At 39.0% G+C, this 20,434-nt stretch overlaps 1 protein-coding gene across 3 annotated transcripts in view; it reads right to left on the reverse strand.

Moving 5' to 3' along the window:
- Nucleotides 1-20,434, reverse strand: part of F5 (coagulation factor V) — a 1,256,984-nt gene that overhangs the window by 510,745 nt on the left and 725,805 nt on the right. For all 3 annotated transcript variants that reach the window (XM_044072364.1, XM_044072363.1, XM_044072362.1), the window contains one exon: nt 197-365. In XM_044072364.1, the coding sequence (XP_043928299.1) occupies nt 197-365 (169 nt within the window). The remainder of the gene's footprint in view (nt 1-196; nt 366-20,434) is intronic.

Consider the following 20,434-nt stretch of genomic DNA (forward strand, 5'->3'; position numbering starts at 1 on the left):
ATAATCAATCTAGTTTTCTTTTTTTGTTTTTCAGTTAAAAATCAAGATAAACAGGACAAGTAAAAATAAAACCTGCCAGGCTAACTGCATTTTATTTTAACTACACAATGCCAGTTGTAAAATGTGCTTGTTCACGAAGTCTTAATGACGAAGAACAGTGTGACCAATTGTTTTAGTATAAATTATTTAAACTTACATTAATAACATCATCTACTTCTGCTCTGATGACTGGTCCAAGGATACCAAGATGCTCTTCAAGTTCTCCCCGAACTACAGGATTTTTGAAGGTGTTATCATAATAGCTCCGGAAAACCACTTTCTTGTATCTCTCTTCACGTCTTCTTCTGTACAGATTTTCATAAGCCCTGATGACAAAAGCATGCTGTTGTTAAAAAAATACATTTCTTACATTAAGCAACAGTATAGTGCTTTCATACCGATCTCTTAGTAGATTCTTAACTTTATGTAGTGCATGGAGAGCTGTGATTATTCTCAAAAGTCAGGGAAAAGACAGGCTTCTTAAGCAGTTTTCAGATGAACATGATTGACAAACTTTGGTTATGCACCCCTCACTAGTATTGAGCTAGATATTTACAGCACAAAGTGGCCACCACAGAATAGTTGCAAAAAGCTGTTAAACCCTTCATAATTTATTTAGACTTTTTCATTCAGACATTTTTTCTTAAAATGTTTAAATGAAGTATAAAGTATTTAACAGCTTCCTGCTGCTGTTTTGTGATGGCCGCTCTCCTTGTGGCAGCATTTTTTTTACAGCTTTTAAAGCAGTAAACTCCTTAGTGTCACTACACTTGTTTCTGCAGCTGTTGTAGTACATGAGAGGAGGTAAAGTTCCATGCACTACAAAAATTATGAACATGTCACTCCAGGCATAGCCCAGATTACATGTCCTTGACATGGACATCAAGATTCACCTCACAAGCTTCACACTTGATATGAACTTCTTGACATTAATGTCTTGAGCACACTGGAGACCAATCATAATCCCCTGTGCACTGCAAATTTGCTGAAAACGACAAAATTATCAAAAACAATCTATGAAGCTGCATGAGTCCCTTGGCAAGTAAATGCAATAGTCAATGGTCTAACTTTGCCTCCACTGTTAATTCCAGCTAAAACTTAAAAGAGGACAAGAGGGAGATCTAGTTGCAATATACAATTAACATGATATTCAGTGCCTGTGTAAGCTTACTGCCATTCTCTTATGGCTAGTGTGTTATATTCCCCTTCCAGCTACTAAAACAATGGGGTTAGATAGTACAACTGCAATTTTATTTTAACTGTATAAAGCTACTAAATAAATTGTGAGATAGCTAACCCCATAAAGTGTTGGACATCTTAATGAACTTCAATGTGGGAGGTTTGTGCTTTTATTCAAGGATGTTCTACTTGTTTTCATGCTTGTGTTTATCATCTTAATGAACTTTAACACAAGAGGTGAAAAATAATCATGTCAGTTTGGTACACTTCCTTACTTCACTTGAGTATTCAACAAAAATACTTCACCGTTTTGACCCGTACTTGGTAATATGACACATATCGGGGTCATTACAGTGGCTCGCTGGTTAGGTTTTCTGCCTTGTAGCTGAAAGATTCAGTCAGGTCCTTTGAATACTGTCTCTGCACAGTCTGTTTCTAACTCATGTCCTCCCACTGGGCGCTCTCATTTCTTCTCTCTTTACAAAAGCATGCTACTTAATCAGACACCCTTAAATGTCAGACTGTATTACTTTTACTCGTTTTCTTTGTCACTTTAATCATGGCTGTAAGGGGTCCACTGTGGACTAATTCACTTATATGATTAACAAATAAAAATAAATAAAATTACAACAAAATACCAGTTTCTATACAGTATTTGACTGTTCAAATTTATTATGTTAAACATAGTTAAGTACTGCTAATTATGGAAATAAACAATTAATAAGGACACAGGTATCTTCCCCTTTTGTAATACTGTAATTCACTTTATTTTGGGCTTAGTGATGAGGACCTCACTCATCTTCTATTACTGAGTACTAACTGGCACATCTCGTATTATTCATATTACCTTTCTGTTGTTAAATCTGAAGTAGCTGGCCATTGCAGTGAGACTGGTTTTTAAATCATAATTTGTATGTAAAGTGTGCCCTACACAGCTTAGAGCCTGCCTTTCTGCAAAACGTCTTGCCCCTCTATGCTCCTACTGGGTACCTCAGATCACCAAGTGGGATGCTTCTGATTGTTCCAAAGATTTGATCTGAGACATCAGACAGGTATTCTTTTGGGTAACTGATTTTGAGATCAGTCCCTGGAATTCAAAAATACCTAACCTGATGAGAAAGCCGTAGCATGGAAGATTTATGCATAGTGCTAATCCTTTCCAATTCACAGACTGTTCTAACACTAATGTTTTACACTCACAGGGGCTTCAGTGAGAGGAGTGGTCTACTGAGTGAATGCCAGTGCTAATGTGGCAGTCTGGGGTACAGACTATTGCAAATTAACCATATATTCTCCCCAGGAAATGTCCACTGCTCCCAGTTTGCTCAGACAAATTATTCAAAATAGTAAATAATGAATTCTGTCAAAAGTCAGATGTCACCCATTCACTCCTTTGGGGGTACTCACTGCCAGGTTATGTCCAGCAAAACCTTGGGGGTGTGAGCATGTATCAGTTTGTAAAACTTTGTGGATATGTGTGTACATATCTGAAGGCATGAATGAAGCTGCATGAATGTGTGTGCGTGGGTTTGCCTACCTGGATGGTCACACTAGGGAGGTTAAGAAGGGAATTGTGAATCTGGACACGTGTGTGTGTGTGTGTGTGTGTGTGTGTGTGTGTGTGTGTGTGTGTGTGTGTCAGGGCCGGCCTTAGCTGAAATGGGCCCAAGGTGAAGTAGTGCAACGGTGCCCCTTAAGCCCCACCCACACCACAGTCATAAAACACCCCTATTTGAGCCACACCCACAGGGTCACTCCCCAAGAAAGCCACTCCAGTCATTTCCTTAAATTATTTAAATGCATAGGAAGAATAACTACATTACAAGGTATCTTTAACTACAACTACGTCTGCATATTATTTTCTACTTTAAATACCAGAGCCAGATCACGGTCAAATAGGGCCCTAGGCAGGGTAATAGATTGCCCCCCATTGCAGCCACTCCTGCAGCAACTCCCTCCCCCAAGCAGCAGCCCCCTCTTCATCCATTCCAGTGTTCCATTATTTGGTTATTTCTCACCAGTTACCATGCATACTGTTCTTTTATTTGCTTCTACAGTCATTACAGATATTGAAATAAAACAGCACAAACACAGGTAGCCATTTGCTAAACAATACAGTATTGCAATGAAAACAGACTTAGCATAAGCAGTAAGCTTCTCTGCCCTTGAAACTCACATTCATTGAAATGGAAAAAATTCCTATTCATTGAAACAGCATGAAAACCCACATTCATAGAAAATGCATCTGGCCAGTGAAGAATTAAGTTTACCTTTGGGCTGTTTTCAAAACAGACTCCTTGCACACATTTTTAGGGCCATGCATACATGTATTCGTTCTCTGATTCACCTTCCTGATTGCACTGAATTATATTCCTTGTATAATACAGCACCACTTGTTAGAAATTGTTTTAAATATGTAGTTTTAAACATTCTTTTAATAAGCAATGAAACAAAATGTATGAACCAATAACTACCCATTTCACAAATTTTCAACCACAAAAGGCCACTCAAGACTTTTGTCATTATAATCCACCAATATTACTCCATGCTCACAATCTCTGCAGATGTAAAATCATCTGAATTCCACATTAAAGAAATCTGTACCTAATGAAGAGTTTGCTACCGGCAAAACAACTTCACGTAACAATGTTTTATCTACAAATTCAGTGCCTGCTTTCCTTGAAGAATTAATTGCCTATATTGCATTAAAAAATTGGTAAGTTAGTAATATTGCAATAGGAAATGACCAACAAGTTCATAGTCACTAGGCATCTCGTACAAAGAACATGCTCAGGAGTGTAGAACCCCTATCGCCCTTATAATGCACCAAATAATCAACAATCATATGGGCAATGCAATATCAGCACTCCATCTACATGATGTGGGATGGGAGTAGAATTTACAGCCTTCTGCACCAAAGGCAATTATGCTACTAACACTGCTTTCAGATTTTACAACACAGTGTGCCATTTGATAAACAAAAAAACAACTAGTTGCACATAGAAACATTTACAGTTGTTGGAGTATGTTTTAAATTTGTAGTTTTGAACATTTTTCCAGTAAGCAACGAAACAAAATGTATTAACCAATAATGACAAAACTACCCATTTCAGAATATTTTAACCATGAAAGACCCCTCAAACATCTGTCACTACAACCCACCATGCATTTTCTGAAGGAAATGAAGGCTGAAACTCAAATGTATGACATTTAGTTATTTAAATCTTCAGTGATTTGCCAGAAAACCACAAATTTTATGAGGAATAGGCCAAAAATATGAGGCAAAAATCTGGATAGTTGGGAGGTATGCATAACTCTCAACCTTACTGCAAGAAATCTGGACATGATGTGGATGCAATGACAATAAAGATTTTAAATATTACACTTTTTAACAAAGTTGCTACAACAACAGGATTTCTGTTAACTTGCATATCTGAAGGATTTGAAGTCTGAAAGTATTATATATACACATATATATATATATATATATATATATATATATATATATATATATATATATATAGATATGTGTGTGTGTGTGTGTATATATATATATATATATATATATATATATATATATATACACACACACACACACACACACACACACACACACACACACACACACACACACACACACACACACACACACACAGCTACTCTCTCACATAGCAATACACACACACACACACACACACACACACACACACACACACACACACACACACATCTACTCTCTCACAAAGCAACACACATGCCTTCTCTTTCATACAATTACAGAACTACCAACTAGTTTAAATTCCACACACCTACTCTCTCATACAACACACAGACATGCACCTTCTCACTTATACACACACGCGTACTCTTTCACATAGTAACACATGCACTTTATCTCTCATACAAACAAAATGACTCAATAAAATTCCATACACACACACACACACACACACACACACACACACACACACACACACACACACACACACACACACACACACACACACACACACACTTTCTCTCACATACAGAAGCCCAGTTTAGACTACACAGACACACACATACACTTACCTTCTTTTTAATCCGAATAGCCACATGCGTACACATGGAGTTAACCCTTATCTTAAAGTGCTAGCTTAATTTCTGCGTGCAACTTTGGAACGTCTTTTCATCCACGTTGGCGTGCGTGAATGTGATGCATGCATGTTCCTACTTAAAGGAAAAGACTCCACTACCATGGAGTGAAGTTTTTTTTGTTAATTCTTGAAGCCTACTGGCAAACCTGCAGCTGTAAAAGTGGGAGGGGCACTTGCTTCCTCCTCCTCGCCCTACGATTACGGCACCCTATGGTTTACTTATCTTAATTAATTTACTTTTCTTATTAAGAAAAGTAAATTAATTAAAATAAATAAATAAATAAGCACAAATTGTGCCCTTTACGAGGCCGGCCTGTACGACGCCCTAGGTGGTGACCTAGTTCGCCTATTCCTAAGGCCAGCCATGTAGGTTAGGGGGTCAGACATATTGATCTGTTTGTCAGAAATAGGGCTATTTGTCAGAAATAGGGCTATTGTAGTACAACACCTAGTCATTTCAAAGAGATCATGCATTCCATACTAATAGATTGCATTCTGTCCATTAGCCAGTTTGCTATGCAGGGGGTAACAAGGGAGAATACCTCTCAAACTTGAGACATCAAAAATCTAGACAAAGACCCATAAAAAGTAGGTACAACCAGCCAATAATCAGGATGCTGATTAACATAAAATGTACATACATAATTATGTAACACCACCCACTCTCATGGAATTCTGGGATATCAACATTCAAAAGCAAATTGAACAACAGCCTTTTTTTTCAAGAGAAAAGTGACTGTAACATTATAATCAGTAGAATAAATATGTATATTTACAACACTTAAAAAATGTAAAGTATGCTTTCCAGGTTGACCATGTTAAATGGCTAAAACTTGACTTAAAGTCAAAACTTTACAAAGTAAAACATATCTGAAGTGAATAAACAGACAACATTCCTTTAGTGTCAAAAACGAAATTGACTAATGCATACTTGGAAGCATGCTGCCCACTTCTGCTTAATTTATCTCAGTTTAATACCCTGAGCTGTATGCCACTCTCTGTAAAGGTTAGTCTCCGACTCTCCGTCCACCTGCCAGCACCAGTTTTGCAGTTAAAGTGTATCCCCCTGCGGCAGCAAGAGGTTCATGCCATGAAAACTATAAGGCAGATGAGTAGAGCTTCACCCATCTAACTTTACACCAGACACCAGGTGTATGTTAAGAAACTCTTACTTTAATTCCTATGAAAATATGCCATGTCATTGTCCTGCTCAGCAAATTAGAATAAGCTTTAGTTAGTTGAGCATTGAAATCCCATTACAAATGTATACACAATCAGTTAACCAACTGTTTTGCTACAATGAAAGTGAAACATTCCCATATTAAAAATATCAAGGCTGAAACTGCACATGCCATGATTGGGTTTTACAGGGAAGGTAGTGCTAGCAGGTTTTTTTTTTTTGAAGTGGCCATATTCAGCAGTTGTAGTTTTCATAAACTTTGTGGGAATGAAATTTACTTAGTCTCCAAACTACAATTCCCAAATAGAATGTGACTTGTTCCTTATGTGGTTACCTGCAAAACCAAAGAGTAAGGGATAGATGTGCATACATTTTTAGAGTTATATGAGCCCAGACGATAAGTACAGAATGGAGTGGTATACTGCTGAAATCATTTTTGTACGCCTGTAAGGAACACTAAGTGGGTAGCTCATCACTGTAAACTGGGGAGATGCTGTGTGACTTCATGTAGCAATTTTACATCTTTAAAATGCATACAGCTGGAGCTCTGTAGTACCTGACTGGAAAGGAGCTGTGAAAGCAGATCTCATTCCTGGTAATAACACTTTACAACTTGTCTTTAACCCCCCTCCACGTCCACATTCTACTGACTACTGCACAGAATTGCAGATACAATTTTAAAGTTGGGGGAATAGCTTAACATAACAGAAAGGTTTATGAGCGGTGCGCATTTTGTATGAAGGGTTCCTATAGCTGATGAAATAATAATACTTCTGATCGCACGTCCGCTACGCTCCTCAAATGTAACACATAACCATGTAGTATTCCACACACCTACTCCCTCATACAACACACAGACATGCACCTTCTCACTTATACACACACACACACGTACTCTTTCACATAGTAACACATGCACTTTATCTCTCATACAAACAGAGTGACTAATTAATATTCCACACACACATACACTTTCTCTCAAATACAGAAGGCCAGTTTAAACTACACAGACACACACATACGCACGTACACATGGAGTTAACCCTTATCTTAAAGTGCTAGCTTAATTTCCCCATGCAACTTTAGAATGTCATTACATCCACGTTGGCATGCGTGGATGTGACGCATGCATGTTCCTACTTAAAGGAGAAGACTACACTACCATAGAGTGATTTTTTTTTTTTTTTTTTGTTAATTCTTGAGGCCTCCTGGCCAACCTGCAGCTTTAAAAGTGGGAGGGGCGCTCGCTACCACCTCCTCGCCCTATGATTTCCCCACCCTACGGTTTATTTATTTTAATTAATTTACTTTTCTTATTAAGAAAAGCAAATTAATTAAAATAAATAAACACAAATTGCGCTCTTTACGAGGCCGGCCTGTACAGTGCCCTAGGCAGTTGCCTAGTTCGCCTATGCCTAAGGCCGGCCGTGGTGTATGTGTGTGTATGTTTTTATGTGTCTGCCTGGGTAGTCAAACAATGGGCGTTAGACATGGAATCACAAATCTAAATGTCCTTGCATGGGAGTGTTTGTGTGTGTGAGCGCAGAACCATAGTTGGCTAAAACAGTCCCCATCTCCTCATCTCTTCATGTGAAGAGCCAAGAAAAAGTCCATTCCTTTTACTGGCACACCAGTCAGGTAGCCAGATATAGGATACAGTCTCTCTCTCTCCTGCCTCAGCCATTCAGCTCCTATTTTTGTGCCCTGCCCCAAACCATCTTTCCTTCCATTACAGCAAAAGAATAAATAAATTAATTAAATAAACAAACTGTAGAAAACAGAGAGCTAAAGTACCCAAGTTTTACTTAAAAAAATACTTTTTTTACATATAAACTGTAGCAAACTGCTTGCTACAAATGTAGCCAACAGTTGTTACAGTTTATACACTACATGAAGCACGAGGGTGCTCAAGTTTTACTTTAAAGCAATTCTCTGTTACTTTGTAGCAAACTGCAGGGAGTGCTACAGCACTCAAGTTTTAGTTAAAAAAAAGAAAGTTTTTTTTTTTTTTTACATTGCAACTGTACTAACTGCTTGCTACAATGTAGCAAGCAGTTACTACAGTTAGACCACACACAGTGCACTACAGTTCTCATATATAACAGCAAATGCAATACAGGCTTATAAAAAATGGTATTGCACTAACAGCAATCGGGATGATGAATGGTTGATCAGATCACGCCCTCAAACACTTTGCAGCAAGGGAAGTTGCCCCTTTCACCCCACCCTAGCTATGTTACTGTTTGAGTGTTTCAGTGCATTCATGAGTATAAGCAATTATTGAGGGGGAGGCTTGTTTTTGGATGAGTGTGTGTAGAAATATCTGGGGCAGTGTGCATATGAGTATGCATGCATGTTTGTATTTGTGTATATATGTGCATGTGTGCATGGGTGCCTCAATTTGTGTGTGTGTGTGTGTGTGTGTGTGTGTGTGTGTGTGTGTGTGTGTGTGTGTGTGTGTGTGTGCATACATGTGTATGTTTGTATGGGGAGTGCAGAGTGGATTGGTACTGTTTGTGACTGAGAATCTTATGGACTGTTGAGTGTGAGGAGCCAGAAAGACTAGCCAGGGAGACAGTGGTGACACCATTGAGGAGTAACTGGGTAGAGTTCAGTGGTGCTGATGTGTGTTGTGGCTGTACATGGAAACAGCAACAGCAGATTATGCACTAATTTGCTGGAGTCAGATGGACAGAACTAGGGTACGCAAAGGAGATCTGTGCTTCTATGTACTTTCCCATCCACTGGGATGCAGTCTCATTTGGGAAATCACAAACATAATCCACAACACGCACACAAGATGGCGTGTTCCATACGTATGCACAGCATGCTGTGCTATGAGTAGTCTCAGCATGAACACACCATCTGCATCTGCATCTGCATCCACAGCCTCTCACAGTTCCTTTAACAATGGACAGAGGTATGGAGATGATCGCTTTATATGACTATGCTCTTCCATTTCCATGGTGGACTTTCTCACTAGATGTGATAGTGGACTGACCACAAGAAGGGTGATGGCCATGATGGGTGGCCACACAGGGACATCTGCAGCATACAGACTCCCTATGCTGGCTTTTCATTATGAAGCATAACTATAACAGGCCATCCTGCAGGTCATCAGGCAAGCCACATACAACTCTGATGAGTCCTTTGCAGTAATGGCCATAGAGACACTCAGAGCAGCTGGAGGTAGTACCTATGGCATTGCTGTCCACTGTTTTGGCTCCCCAGCCAACCTTCTTGTGCTCAAAACAGTTAGTGACAGCCAAGGATGATGTTGCCACTGGAGTAGAGGGAGTTCTGCATGCTAATGGCTTAGACATATATTGTCCTGCTGGACCACCAAGGAGTGGGTTGCACAGGCTGTGTCTGTGAAGGGAATATGGCTGTCACATTACTGGCTATGTGACATCTTACTGAATAGCGGTATATTGAAAGTCATAATTCTGAATGCAATATCCAGAAATGTCAAAATGCTGAAATTTACAATGTTGAACTCAAAATGCCTGCTAACAGCGTAAATGTGCTGCATACATACACTGCGCCAGAACACATTTGATCAACATAACATATAATGCCAATGTAAGTGAAACCTGGAAAGGAATGCCAACACGGGTCCAGCTGGGGGTAGGGAGGAAGTCTAGCTCTCTATGCATACTGGTTCATAGGTATTTTGATTTCAACATTTTTAACATTTCAGCATTTTAACATTTCAGTGTTGTACATACAATATTATAGCTTTCAGCATATGGCTTTACAAAAAGTTGACATGGACACCACATTATCCTGTCTGCCACTGCCACCATGAGCCCTAATGTGGCAAGATTTGGCTACCATCATTATTGAGCCCAAACAGTGACTCATCATTTGACATACCTATATCCATGGTGGAGGACCTCGACAATGCAACATTTGTGAAAATGCTTAGGCATATCCAGAGCCCTGAATGTACTCTTCACCAGCATATGCAGCCCAGTGCAGGTAAGTCTCTATACCAGAGTGCTATGGAAAAACCTAAAGCTAAATATGCCATGCTTAGCCTGATGGTGTAGCTGTGATCCTGATATGCCTGTAACAAGCCTTGCTTGTTAAGTGTATGCTCTTGAGACAAGCAGACAGGTTTCAACATACCTACCTGCAACTTTGTCAACCAATATTAGAGATGTTCTGTGCAGTTCTGCTCCCAAGTCCAATACTACATTATGGAAAAAGAAGCTATCTACCTCTTCAGACAGAGAAGTCAGGAACTCCTGCATGCCTGTTAATGATGGCTCATTTGGTAGATATCTACCAATGGCCCTCCACTTCAGTGCCAAACAACTTGTCTTGTTATGTGCATATGCAATTACGTCAGTGACCCTCCTGCAGACCTGTTTGTAGTTTCTTGTTTGGCCACTGATTGCAATGATTTGTTCTAAAAGGTCCCAACAGTGTGTTCCTAAAAGGCTTGATCTGATCTCATGTTGTAGAGCTCATGTTACAGAGTATCCATAGACTATGCTCAAGTAGAGTCTACATCAGGATTTCATTGTCTGGTTGGGAGAATTCCCTCTTCCGGTCTCTATCATTTCAGGTATGACTACTTGTAATATTAAAGAAGTACACATTTAAGGTGGTGGCATGGTATCATGGCCATACCCATACCTCAGCAACACATGAATATGTCCAGTGTTCACTTGGCATGTGTAAGACACCACCAGTACCATAGCTATGATGGTGTGAAGGGGGCAGTCACCCCAGGTACAATGTGCTGGGGAATGTGATCAAATATCTATTTTTTTTCTTTTGCATGATAGTGTATGGTGTTAGGCCTGGTACTTCTCCTTAAGAGAGAAGGGAAGAGCACCAAATCAGAGAAAGGACCTTATTTTTAATCCTCATCCACTTAATGCTGAGGGTTGCCAGATCAGGAAACAGCACCAGGCATCAAATGAGTCAACTACAGCTCAGTACATCACCCATGATATGACACAAGCCACTTGTATGGCTATCATCTGTCTGGCAGCAGTCAATACGGTATTACTCTAGGTGTTGCTTTGACACGACAGGAGACCACATTACCCAGCAAAGGAAACCATATAGAAACAGCAAGATATGTGAGCAAGTCATGTGTTCTGTGTATCTGTGGGCCACAGCAGCATACATGCTGCCTTCACCTAAGCTTTGGAAGGGTATAAATGTTTTTAAATGTATTGTCTGTCCTCTGAACTGTGGAAGTGCTAAAGGTGCAGCAGTGCAATTATCTGCTACTGTATGACATCCACCCTGAAAATGACATACATCATGAATGTCAATTACAGTACAACTAACCAACAGTACACGTAACTGATACATGACCCCTGGCATTGTGTGTGTTCATCTTAATAGTAGGTTGAAATCTATACCAGGACATCCTTCTGGATGTCAGTGCAATCCATTAATATTATCCACATAAGTCTTCCAACATGGGTATGTGGAAGTTTCCTTCCAACAATCCCAATCCCGGCCATGGTAAAGATATAGTAAGAGGAAGCTATAAATCCTACAGAGGCCTTCATATCATTGTCTCCTACAGTGCTCCCTGATGCAGACAAGACAATGGTACTTTAAGCCCCCTTTCCTCCTCCATCAATAAAGATACACACACGCACACACACACACACACACACACACACACACACACACACACACACACACACACACACACACACACTTCTCCACAGCTGCAGACCATCAAAGGAGATGATTCTTAAAGGCACATAGACACAATGGAAGGCTGTGTGCTACCAGGCCCACTGCAGTGACCCCCCTTTTAGATGCAGGCTTCACACACAGTAATGCCCACTAGACAGCTGTAACCCTCCCATACAAGACACTACAGCATATAGAGCAACATATGTCATTTAGACAGAGTCAAACTGAGCACTTCCTATGACATGTATATTAAGAGTGCCACACAGTTCTTGGTCTAAAACAGGTCAATACATCAAAGTTCCTGTGTTGCACAGCATCTCATCTAAGTGCCATGCCAAGTCAGAAAGACCTTGGCCCTGTTCATGTTACCCCAGACAGACTTCACCTGTTGTCAGATTCACTCATTACCTCTACCTCCTACCCCCAACACTGTTTTAGATAGTTCAGCAAAAGCATACAATTATGCAGTATACGCAGAAAGCACTAAAATAATGTACAAACACCACTCCCAACCAAACAGATCACAAGAACTGTTGTTTAACTGAAAGTGTTTCGGCTTTCAGAACTGTATAATCACTGTACAGATTGCTCTCCAGCAAACTACCATAGCTCAATAGCATACTAATGGTCACTGCAGTTTTTATTACATGTTTGAGGCTCCCAGCATGGTTATTATGTTAATGAACCTATTTAGAGCAAATGTTTCTCAAATGCACATTTATCTCAATGCATACATTCCCAAGGGTGTTCAACATCCAGAACTCACAAAAGTACCTGTGAGGCACTGTGCCCATGTGTGGGCAGGTCAATGACCCCAACGGAAACATGCGTAAAACTATTGTAGTGTTATGGGCTGTAGGGGCACTGAAGTGGAGGACCACTGGTCTGTTTCAATGCAGACACAAGAGGCCTCAGTTTAACACCTCATCCTAAGATGACACACTCAGAAGTGCACCATCCCCCTTATGTTGCACTGCAGTGTCAGCATTCCTTCTACTTGGTGTGGGAGTAGAACCCCCAACCTTCAGAACTCAAGGTGAGCATGCTACTTGTTACTCTAAGTTCAATGAAAATAAATTGAAACAGTGACAAATTAAGTGTACCATGATCCCTGGGCTGTTTTTAAACCATGGACTCCCAGCTCCCTGCAAACATTTTTAGGACTATGCATAAATGCAAGTGTTGTTTGATTCACGTCCCTGATTTAATGTATTTCTTGTTAAATGCAGCAACATTTATTAAGACTGCATTTTAAATTTGTAGGTTTGAACACTTTTTCTATTAAGCAGTGAAACAAAATGCATGAACCAATAAATGACAAAGGTACCCATTTTGAATATTTCAGCCAACTGGTATTGTAGAGGATTAAGGCTATCACCTGTAGCTAAGGTACACGGTTTGAGCCTGAGTAATTTAATTAACTAACCTGCCCTTTCTAACAAGGGCTTTTCACAGATACACACACAACCATCTGCAAGTTCTTGCTTTGTTGCACAAATCCACCATCCACTTCAGAAATAAAGTCCCCTGCTCTATAACTGAGTAAATTTATTCAACTGGAAAGAAGACTTTGCGAGTTGTTTTGCACGTGTCCACTTCCAAAGTAGTACGCACTCAGAGCAACGTGTGCAAGATGAGACAGGAAAACTTTTACTTTTTTAGTTGTAATGAAATTAATTAATTCTGGCCATGGATCATCCCAGCCAGTGGGCCCTATGCATCTGCCTAGGTAACCTAGTGTCTGGTAAGGGGGTGGGGGGTGCTTCTGTGCTTTCCATAGACAAATCAACTTTGCACTTAGCTGACACATCAACTTAAATGTATTCACCTAAAATGAGAATGAACATAACTCATGAGCTTTTACATAGCAGGTGGCACATTTTTAATTGCGGAGACAATCCTGGACAGACACCATGTGAACATAATTATTTGAGGCAGATAAGTCTGATGTAATCCCTATTTTCTCTGTGATGTCAGGCCTGTAGTGCATTTCATTTTAAAAAATATATTTGTGCAGTAATAACTTGGCTTTTCCTACTGTTTGCTGGAAAAGAGACTATATCTTGGCTGAACTTTTAAAATTAGAAGTTCAGATGATTTTACAATTTGATACTCTACAGAACATTTTGATTTTGAAATTACATTTTATGTATTTTAAAATTTAGTCTAACAATACAATCTATTAGATTAGTTATTGGGTTTATATAGTTTCCTTTTTTAATCACTGTACAAATGGATTTAGTCTGACTGAGAATATCTATTAGTGGGTGAATAACTGATGTACTATTTAAATGTTACACCTGTTATTATGTTTTGTGCTTCCCCAACATGCTGAAGCTCCAGGAGTTGATTAGAAACATTTTTCACACCTTGCTGCAGCCTTTGCTAAGGTTTTATCATGTACCAGTCTGTCACTAAGACTGCTTCATCTTAGTGCCAGATCAAGAGGGTACATTTTTCTTTGACACGTCAAGCTACTGGGGCTGTGAATCATCTCTCATCTCTCGGAGTTACAGTTCACCCTTAAAGAATAGATTCTGGAGAGGCAGAGCTTCCTGATTCTACGTTCAAAGATTTACTGGAGAAGACTGTTGGCAGTGGCTTCCCAAATAAACACAAACACAAGCTACAGTGAGAGAGAAATGCAAGCAAGAAACTCCTCAACATTTCCCACATTCTCCTCTTCCTCTTTTTTGCCATAGATTATAGAGAGGGAGTTGAGACCCAAATCCTTCATAAGCCACTCAGTTAGGCATAGTATAGCTTGTGGACAAGACAAACAGTACAGCACATGCGCATTACCCCTGTCCAGAGAACTGATGTGGGTTTGGCAGTATGGGGCATTACCTTTACAGCTGTTCATATGATCGCACTTGATAAATTCCCCACTGGTTTAGCCCCATGCTCTTCATGGATAGGGGAAATAATTAAGTGCTCCAACCCTTTCAGTTATTCATATAGAAAATATAAAGCTAGAAAAAATAGAAATGTAAGGCTAGGCTTCTTAAGATTCTCACAGATCAACTGCCTAATAAGTATAGACTACACAGCGTCCTGCAAGGGGCACCCAGATGTTACAGCTCAGATGTTCTCAGACAAGTGTCATACATTTTCATTTGCTGATTATGCACAGATTAGAATTGGATCACAGTTATGGGGTTCTCTGATGATTTTCTGAGTAGTGCACCCCCGAGAGACTAAAGGGATCTGGCACTTCCTTCTCCCTCCCTCCCTCCCCCACAGAAGATCATGACAGCCTGGGTCAGTGTATGCACCTTATAACAGCAACAAGTTAAAATATGGAATTGTAGCTGTTATGTGTTTGTTTCTCTTTTCAATGAGACTAGAAGTATAAAGAATGTGAGCATCATGGGGGGGGGGCATATGATGTATTAATGGAGATAGTAGATGCAGGATAATTTCCAACTGATTATTTATATGGTTTGTTGCTGGGTCATAAGGACCTCTTTCAAAGAGCAATGCAGCCATTACATTTTTGTGATTCTTTGAATTTCAAAGGTAATGTACTCTTTCAGAAGGGGCACATTCCACTTGGACAGTATGCGTGTGTTTTCTACCAAAGCACATTATTAAAAGTCCAAGATTTGTTTTATTGCAAATTGTCTTCAGAGAACTGACATATGGCCTGTTATACACAACTAGCAAATTCCACACTTCCAAAGGGTTTTGTTGTCATAGCCTGCCACAAATACTTGGCTTCTACTTAGAGTGCAATTTCACCTCTGGACAATACACTGGAAGACAGTGAGTTATGAAATCAAAAGGCAGTTAAGGTATCACCTCTGACTGATTATTGCTTTGGTTTGTTCGGGGGGGGGGGCTCAAACTATCTGTCGACCAAATTATATGGCCATTATATTTATGTGATTCCTTCGTAGTCAAAGGTGGTGTACCTTCCCAAAAGAAGCACATTTCCACCAGAACAATGTGTGTTTTTGCACTAAAGTGAATTATTAGAAGTACCTGATTTTTTTTTTGTAGAACTGACATATGACTACTTATACACAGCTAGTAAAGCTAGCATTTTAAAGAGCTTTTGATGTCATTGTCTGACACCATGTTTGGCTTCAACCTGGGTACTATCAGACCTTTGCACAAATGGCTGGAGAAAGGTGATGTATGAAAATAATCTGCAGTTTTAAAATCAGTTTTCATTGATTATTAATATAACTTGCTGAGAGAACAATACCTGCAAAAGAGCTATATGGTCAATATATTTATGTGATTTTGTCAGTCAGTGGTAGTGTACCTTCTCAAAAGGGGCACATCCCACTGGGACAGTATGTTTTGTACCAAAGTACCTTTGCAGAAGTCCCTGATATATATTTTATTTTTTGTGAAGTGTATTTGTGTGAACTAACTTATGGGTTCTTAACTACAGCTAGTAAATACAGCATTTTCAAAGACTTTTGTTAATATTCCCTGGTACTATGTTTTGCTTTCCACCTGAGGCCTACTTAACCTGTGGTCAAAAGTGCTGTGGGCAGCTGATGGATGAAAGCAAATGGTTCTTTTAGGATCTCAGTTGATTAGTGATGTGGTTTGTTGGGAGGGGGAGCATCACTGATCAAAGTACAGTACAATCATGATTATTTATTCAATTCCTTCATTCTCAAAGGAAGTATACCCTCTGAAAAAGGGGCACACTACTCCGAGACAATATGTTTGTGCCTTGTGCCAAAGTACCTTATTCGAAGTCCCTGAACATTCTTTTGTGAACTGCCTTTGGGGAGCTAACATGAGGCCTCTTACATACAACTAGTAAAGACAGTTACTTCAGAGGGCATATGCTGTCACAGTCTGGCACTACGATTGTTTTCTACCTGTGGAGTATTTGACATCTGCAAAAAAGGCAAGTGCAGGTGATGTATGAAAGCAAATGTCAGGGGGTAAGTGATGCATGAAAGCAAATGGCAATTTCAGGAACACTTCTGATTGATTATTCATATAGTTTATTGGAAGGGGATAGAATCTTTAGTTCAGTTTCTTGTCAGAATCACTTTTAGTGTGAATCTCAAGGAAAGTGAGCCTTACTGTTGCTTATGCTAAATCTGTTTGCAGTGTCACTTTTGTTGGTTTTGTTGACAAATGGTTGCCAATGCATTTGCTGTGAAACTTGTTTTAAGTTTTAAATCCAAATCTTTGTGATCATTGTAAAAGTAAAGACTGGCTTGTAACAGCCAAGTAGTGAATACGTGTATGGCTGGAAGCTGAGGAAGCCCTGGTCCATTGTCTTGCTTAGGGTCTCATTTGACCATGATCCAGCTTTGCCTTTAGGCCCTCACAGGATGTTAGCAGAAAAAAAGCACTGAGGAGACTGAAGATTCTTTTCCATGCAGCCTATGATGCTTCAGTCCCTCACATGAGAGGGACAGCCTTCTCTGGTAACCTACAGGACATACTGTCGGGGAAAATTTCAACTGAGCTATATGTTGGAAAGGAGAGGTATATACCCATCCATATGTTAATATCCTGGAGCCATAGTCAGGAATTAAAGAAACCATCCTTAATTTTCACTGCTTCTACTGTTATCTTATTTTTTGACCACTGCTCATAGTTCATAATTGTTGATGAAGCTTGAAACATATAGCAACCAGCAAAATGAGAGATGTGTTAGAAAACTTAGCTCTGACTTTACCAGCACAGATTGGCCTGGTATTTATAGGAGTGTAGCTGCTGCTGCCCAGTCCACCTGTTAGTCTATCAAAGCAAGATCCCTAAAGCCCTGAACTAAAAGTGGCTATCTGTCTGTTCCCACCTGAAAAAAAACTCTACATTTATTCTGGGACAATACTATAGTCTCAGATTGGGGGTTAGATATTGTCATACTAATCACTTAACATGCAGCTGTAAATCACTTGAGAGAATATTAAAGGCCATGGTCAGATGAAGTGAAAGAAAAAATCATTTGCAAACGACATAGGTTTTACCAGTAGCTACTGATGCACAAAATAAAATGTTGCCTTGTAGCAAAAAAGAAACAACCACCAGTATATCCAACAAATTTAATGAAACTCGGCCAAAGCCTTCAAGGAGTATAACACAATGTAAAAAAACTTGCCCCTATATGCACATACAATTACATCAGTTAAACAATCATACAATTAAAGAAATACTCTCCAATTACATTCTTCATTTAGTCCCCTTGGAGACAGGGTGTCAAATTTTAAAATGTAAGTAGATTCTTCTAAAAGCAACTGTTTCTTAATAAAAGAAACATCAAATCTAGATATTTGTATTTTTTCCAAAACAGTGCCTTGCAGCCCTTTACTTTCTCCATTGTGAAACAAACTAAAAATGTTCAGCTATAGAACTCTGCTTTTTTATTAGCAATATCTCTCACATGCTCTAAAATTCTAGTTTTAAAACACCTTTTTGTTTCTCCAATATAAAATTTGTTGCAAGGACATCTCAAGCCATATATAACGCCTTCAGTATTGCAAGTAAAATGGCCACAAATTCTAAAAGAAACATTATTTATTCTAGGAAAGGTTTTTATTACATACTTGCAAGCCTTGCACTTGCCACAAGCAAATGTACCATACATTGTCGAACTACATGGTATATTGGGCGATGGAATACTGAATTTACCTCTTACCAAAAAATACTGTATACTTTTTCCTTTTCTGTGGGAAAATGCTAGTTCTTTGGTCAACCACTCTGAAGCATCCCTTAAAGATATCACATATTTCCAAAAATATCTAACTTGATCTATTATTTTGGAACTAAGGCAACTGTATCTTGTAATAAAAAATATATTTTCATTTGTCTCTTTCTTATGCACAGCCCCAGTGTATTGTCCATCCTGGTTACTTTTCTGATATCCATTAACTCTATGTATGAATTTCTACATTTATCTAGTTCTTGTTTGAGATACTCTTCAGTATTACATTACTTATACAAGCGAAAAAATTCACCAAAGGGAATAGCTTGTATTGTATGGGGTGGATGGCAGTTTTTCACCATACAAAAATTGTGTACCTTTACTAAATTTCCTGTGGACTGAAGTTTTTAAAACATTCTCATCTAAATGTCTACTATGACATCTGAAAAAGGGACACAAGTCCCAATTTTCAGACTGTCAAATTTTAGTCCAAATCTATTATTTTGTAAGTCAGCTATAAATTAATCAACTAATTCTTGCCCTCCCTCAACCAGAAAAATCAGGCCGTCAATAAATCTGTAATATTTGACAACATGTTTATGAAAAAAAAGAATTTCTCTATAAATGTTCCCCTTCGAACAAGCCCATACCAAGGATGGCATGCATGGGGAAAAAGGCTGCCCCCATGGCAGTGCCTTGTTTCTGATAGTATAACTTGTTATTAAATTCAAAACATTTTTTTGTTAAACAGAAACAGACAATATATTCTTTAGCAAGACTGTTTCCCAAAAAGCATCTTATTGCCCTAATATCCAAAACTATGCTGGATGCTGGTGTATAAACTCTTTACATCTATTATCACCCAAAACATGTTACAATTCCACTTAACAGTGCTTATTTTTTCCAGAAAATCAAACACATCACAAATATATGAAGGCAAGATTCAAACTTTGGGAAACAAGTAACTGTGAAGAAACTGGCCTATTTTGTTTAAGAAATAATTACGTCCTGAAACTACAGGCCTGCTTGGAGGCTGCCTAAGATCCTTATGTAACTTAGAAAGGCAATAGAAATAGGCCATTTTACAAAAACTTTTTTTTTATGTCTTCCTCAGAAAAATAGCCTAGTCTACAGCCCTTGTGCAACAAATTTTAATACCACTTTAATGCATTTTCATACATAAGGTTATCTACCTGTATTTGTATGTGTATATACGGGGCAAGTTTTTTACTTTGTGTTTTACTCCTTGAAGGCTTTGGCCGAGACGTCAGAGTTTCATTACATTTTTCACCAGTAGATACACCTACCAACCATCTTCCTAACCTTAGCAGCAGAAGCTAGGTTAAAGGGAAGGGGGTAGCTGCCCTAGCACAAGGTGTTAGGGGGCATGATCAGCAGATTCTGATCAGTGGGAAGTGCAGTACAGGCATTTTTTCTGCAATGGCATTTTCTGAATGCTGGTATAGAGATGCAATACAGCTTTGCTGTCAGTACTGAAGCGCTTGCTTCATTGCTCTGTATGTGCAATAAGTACAACTAGCCAATTGCTATGTTTTTTTAAATGTAAAAAATACTTTTTTTTCTCCTCTAGTTGCAATAGTA

This window comes from Protopterus annectens, chromosome 5.part0 (genome assembly GCF_019279795.1).
Source record: "Protopterus annectens isolate FY-2018-M chromosome 5.part0, PAN1.0, whole genome shotgun sequence".
In the NCBI taxonomy this organism is placed as follows: domain Eukaryota; kingdom Metazoa; phylum Chordata; order Ceratodontiformes; family Protopteridae; genus Protopterus; species Protopterus annectens.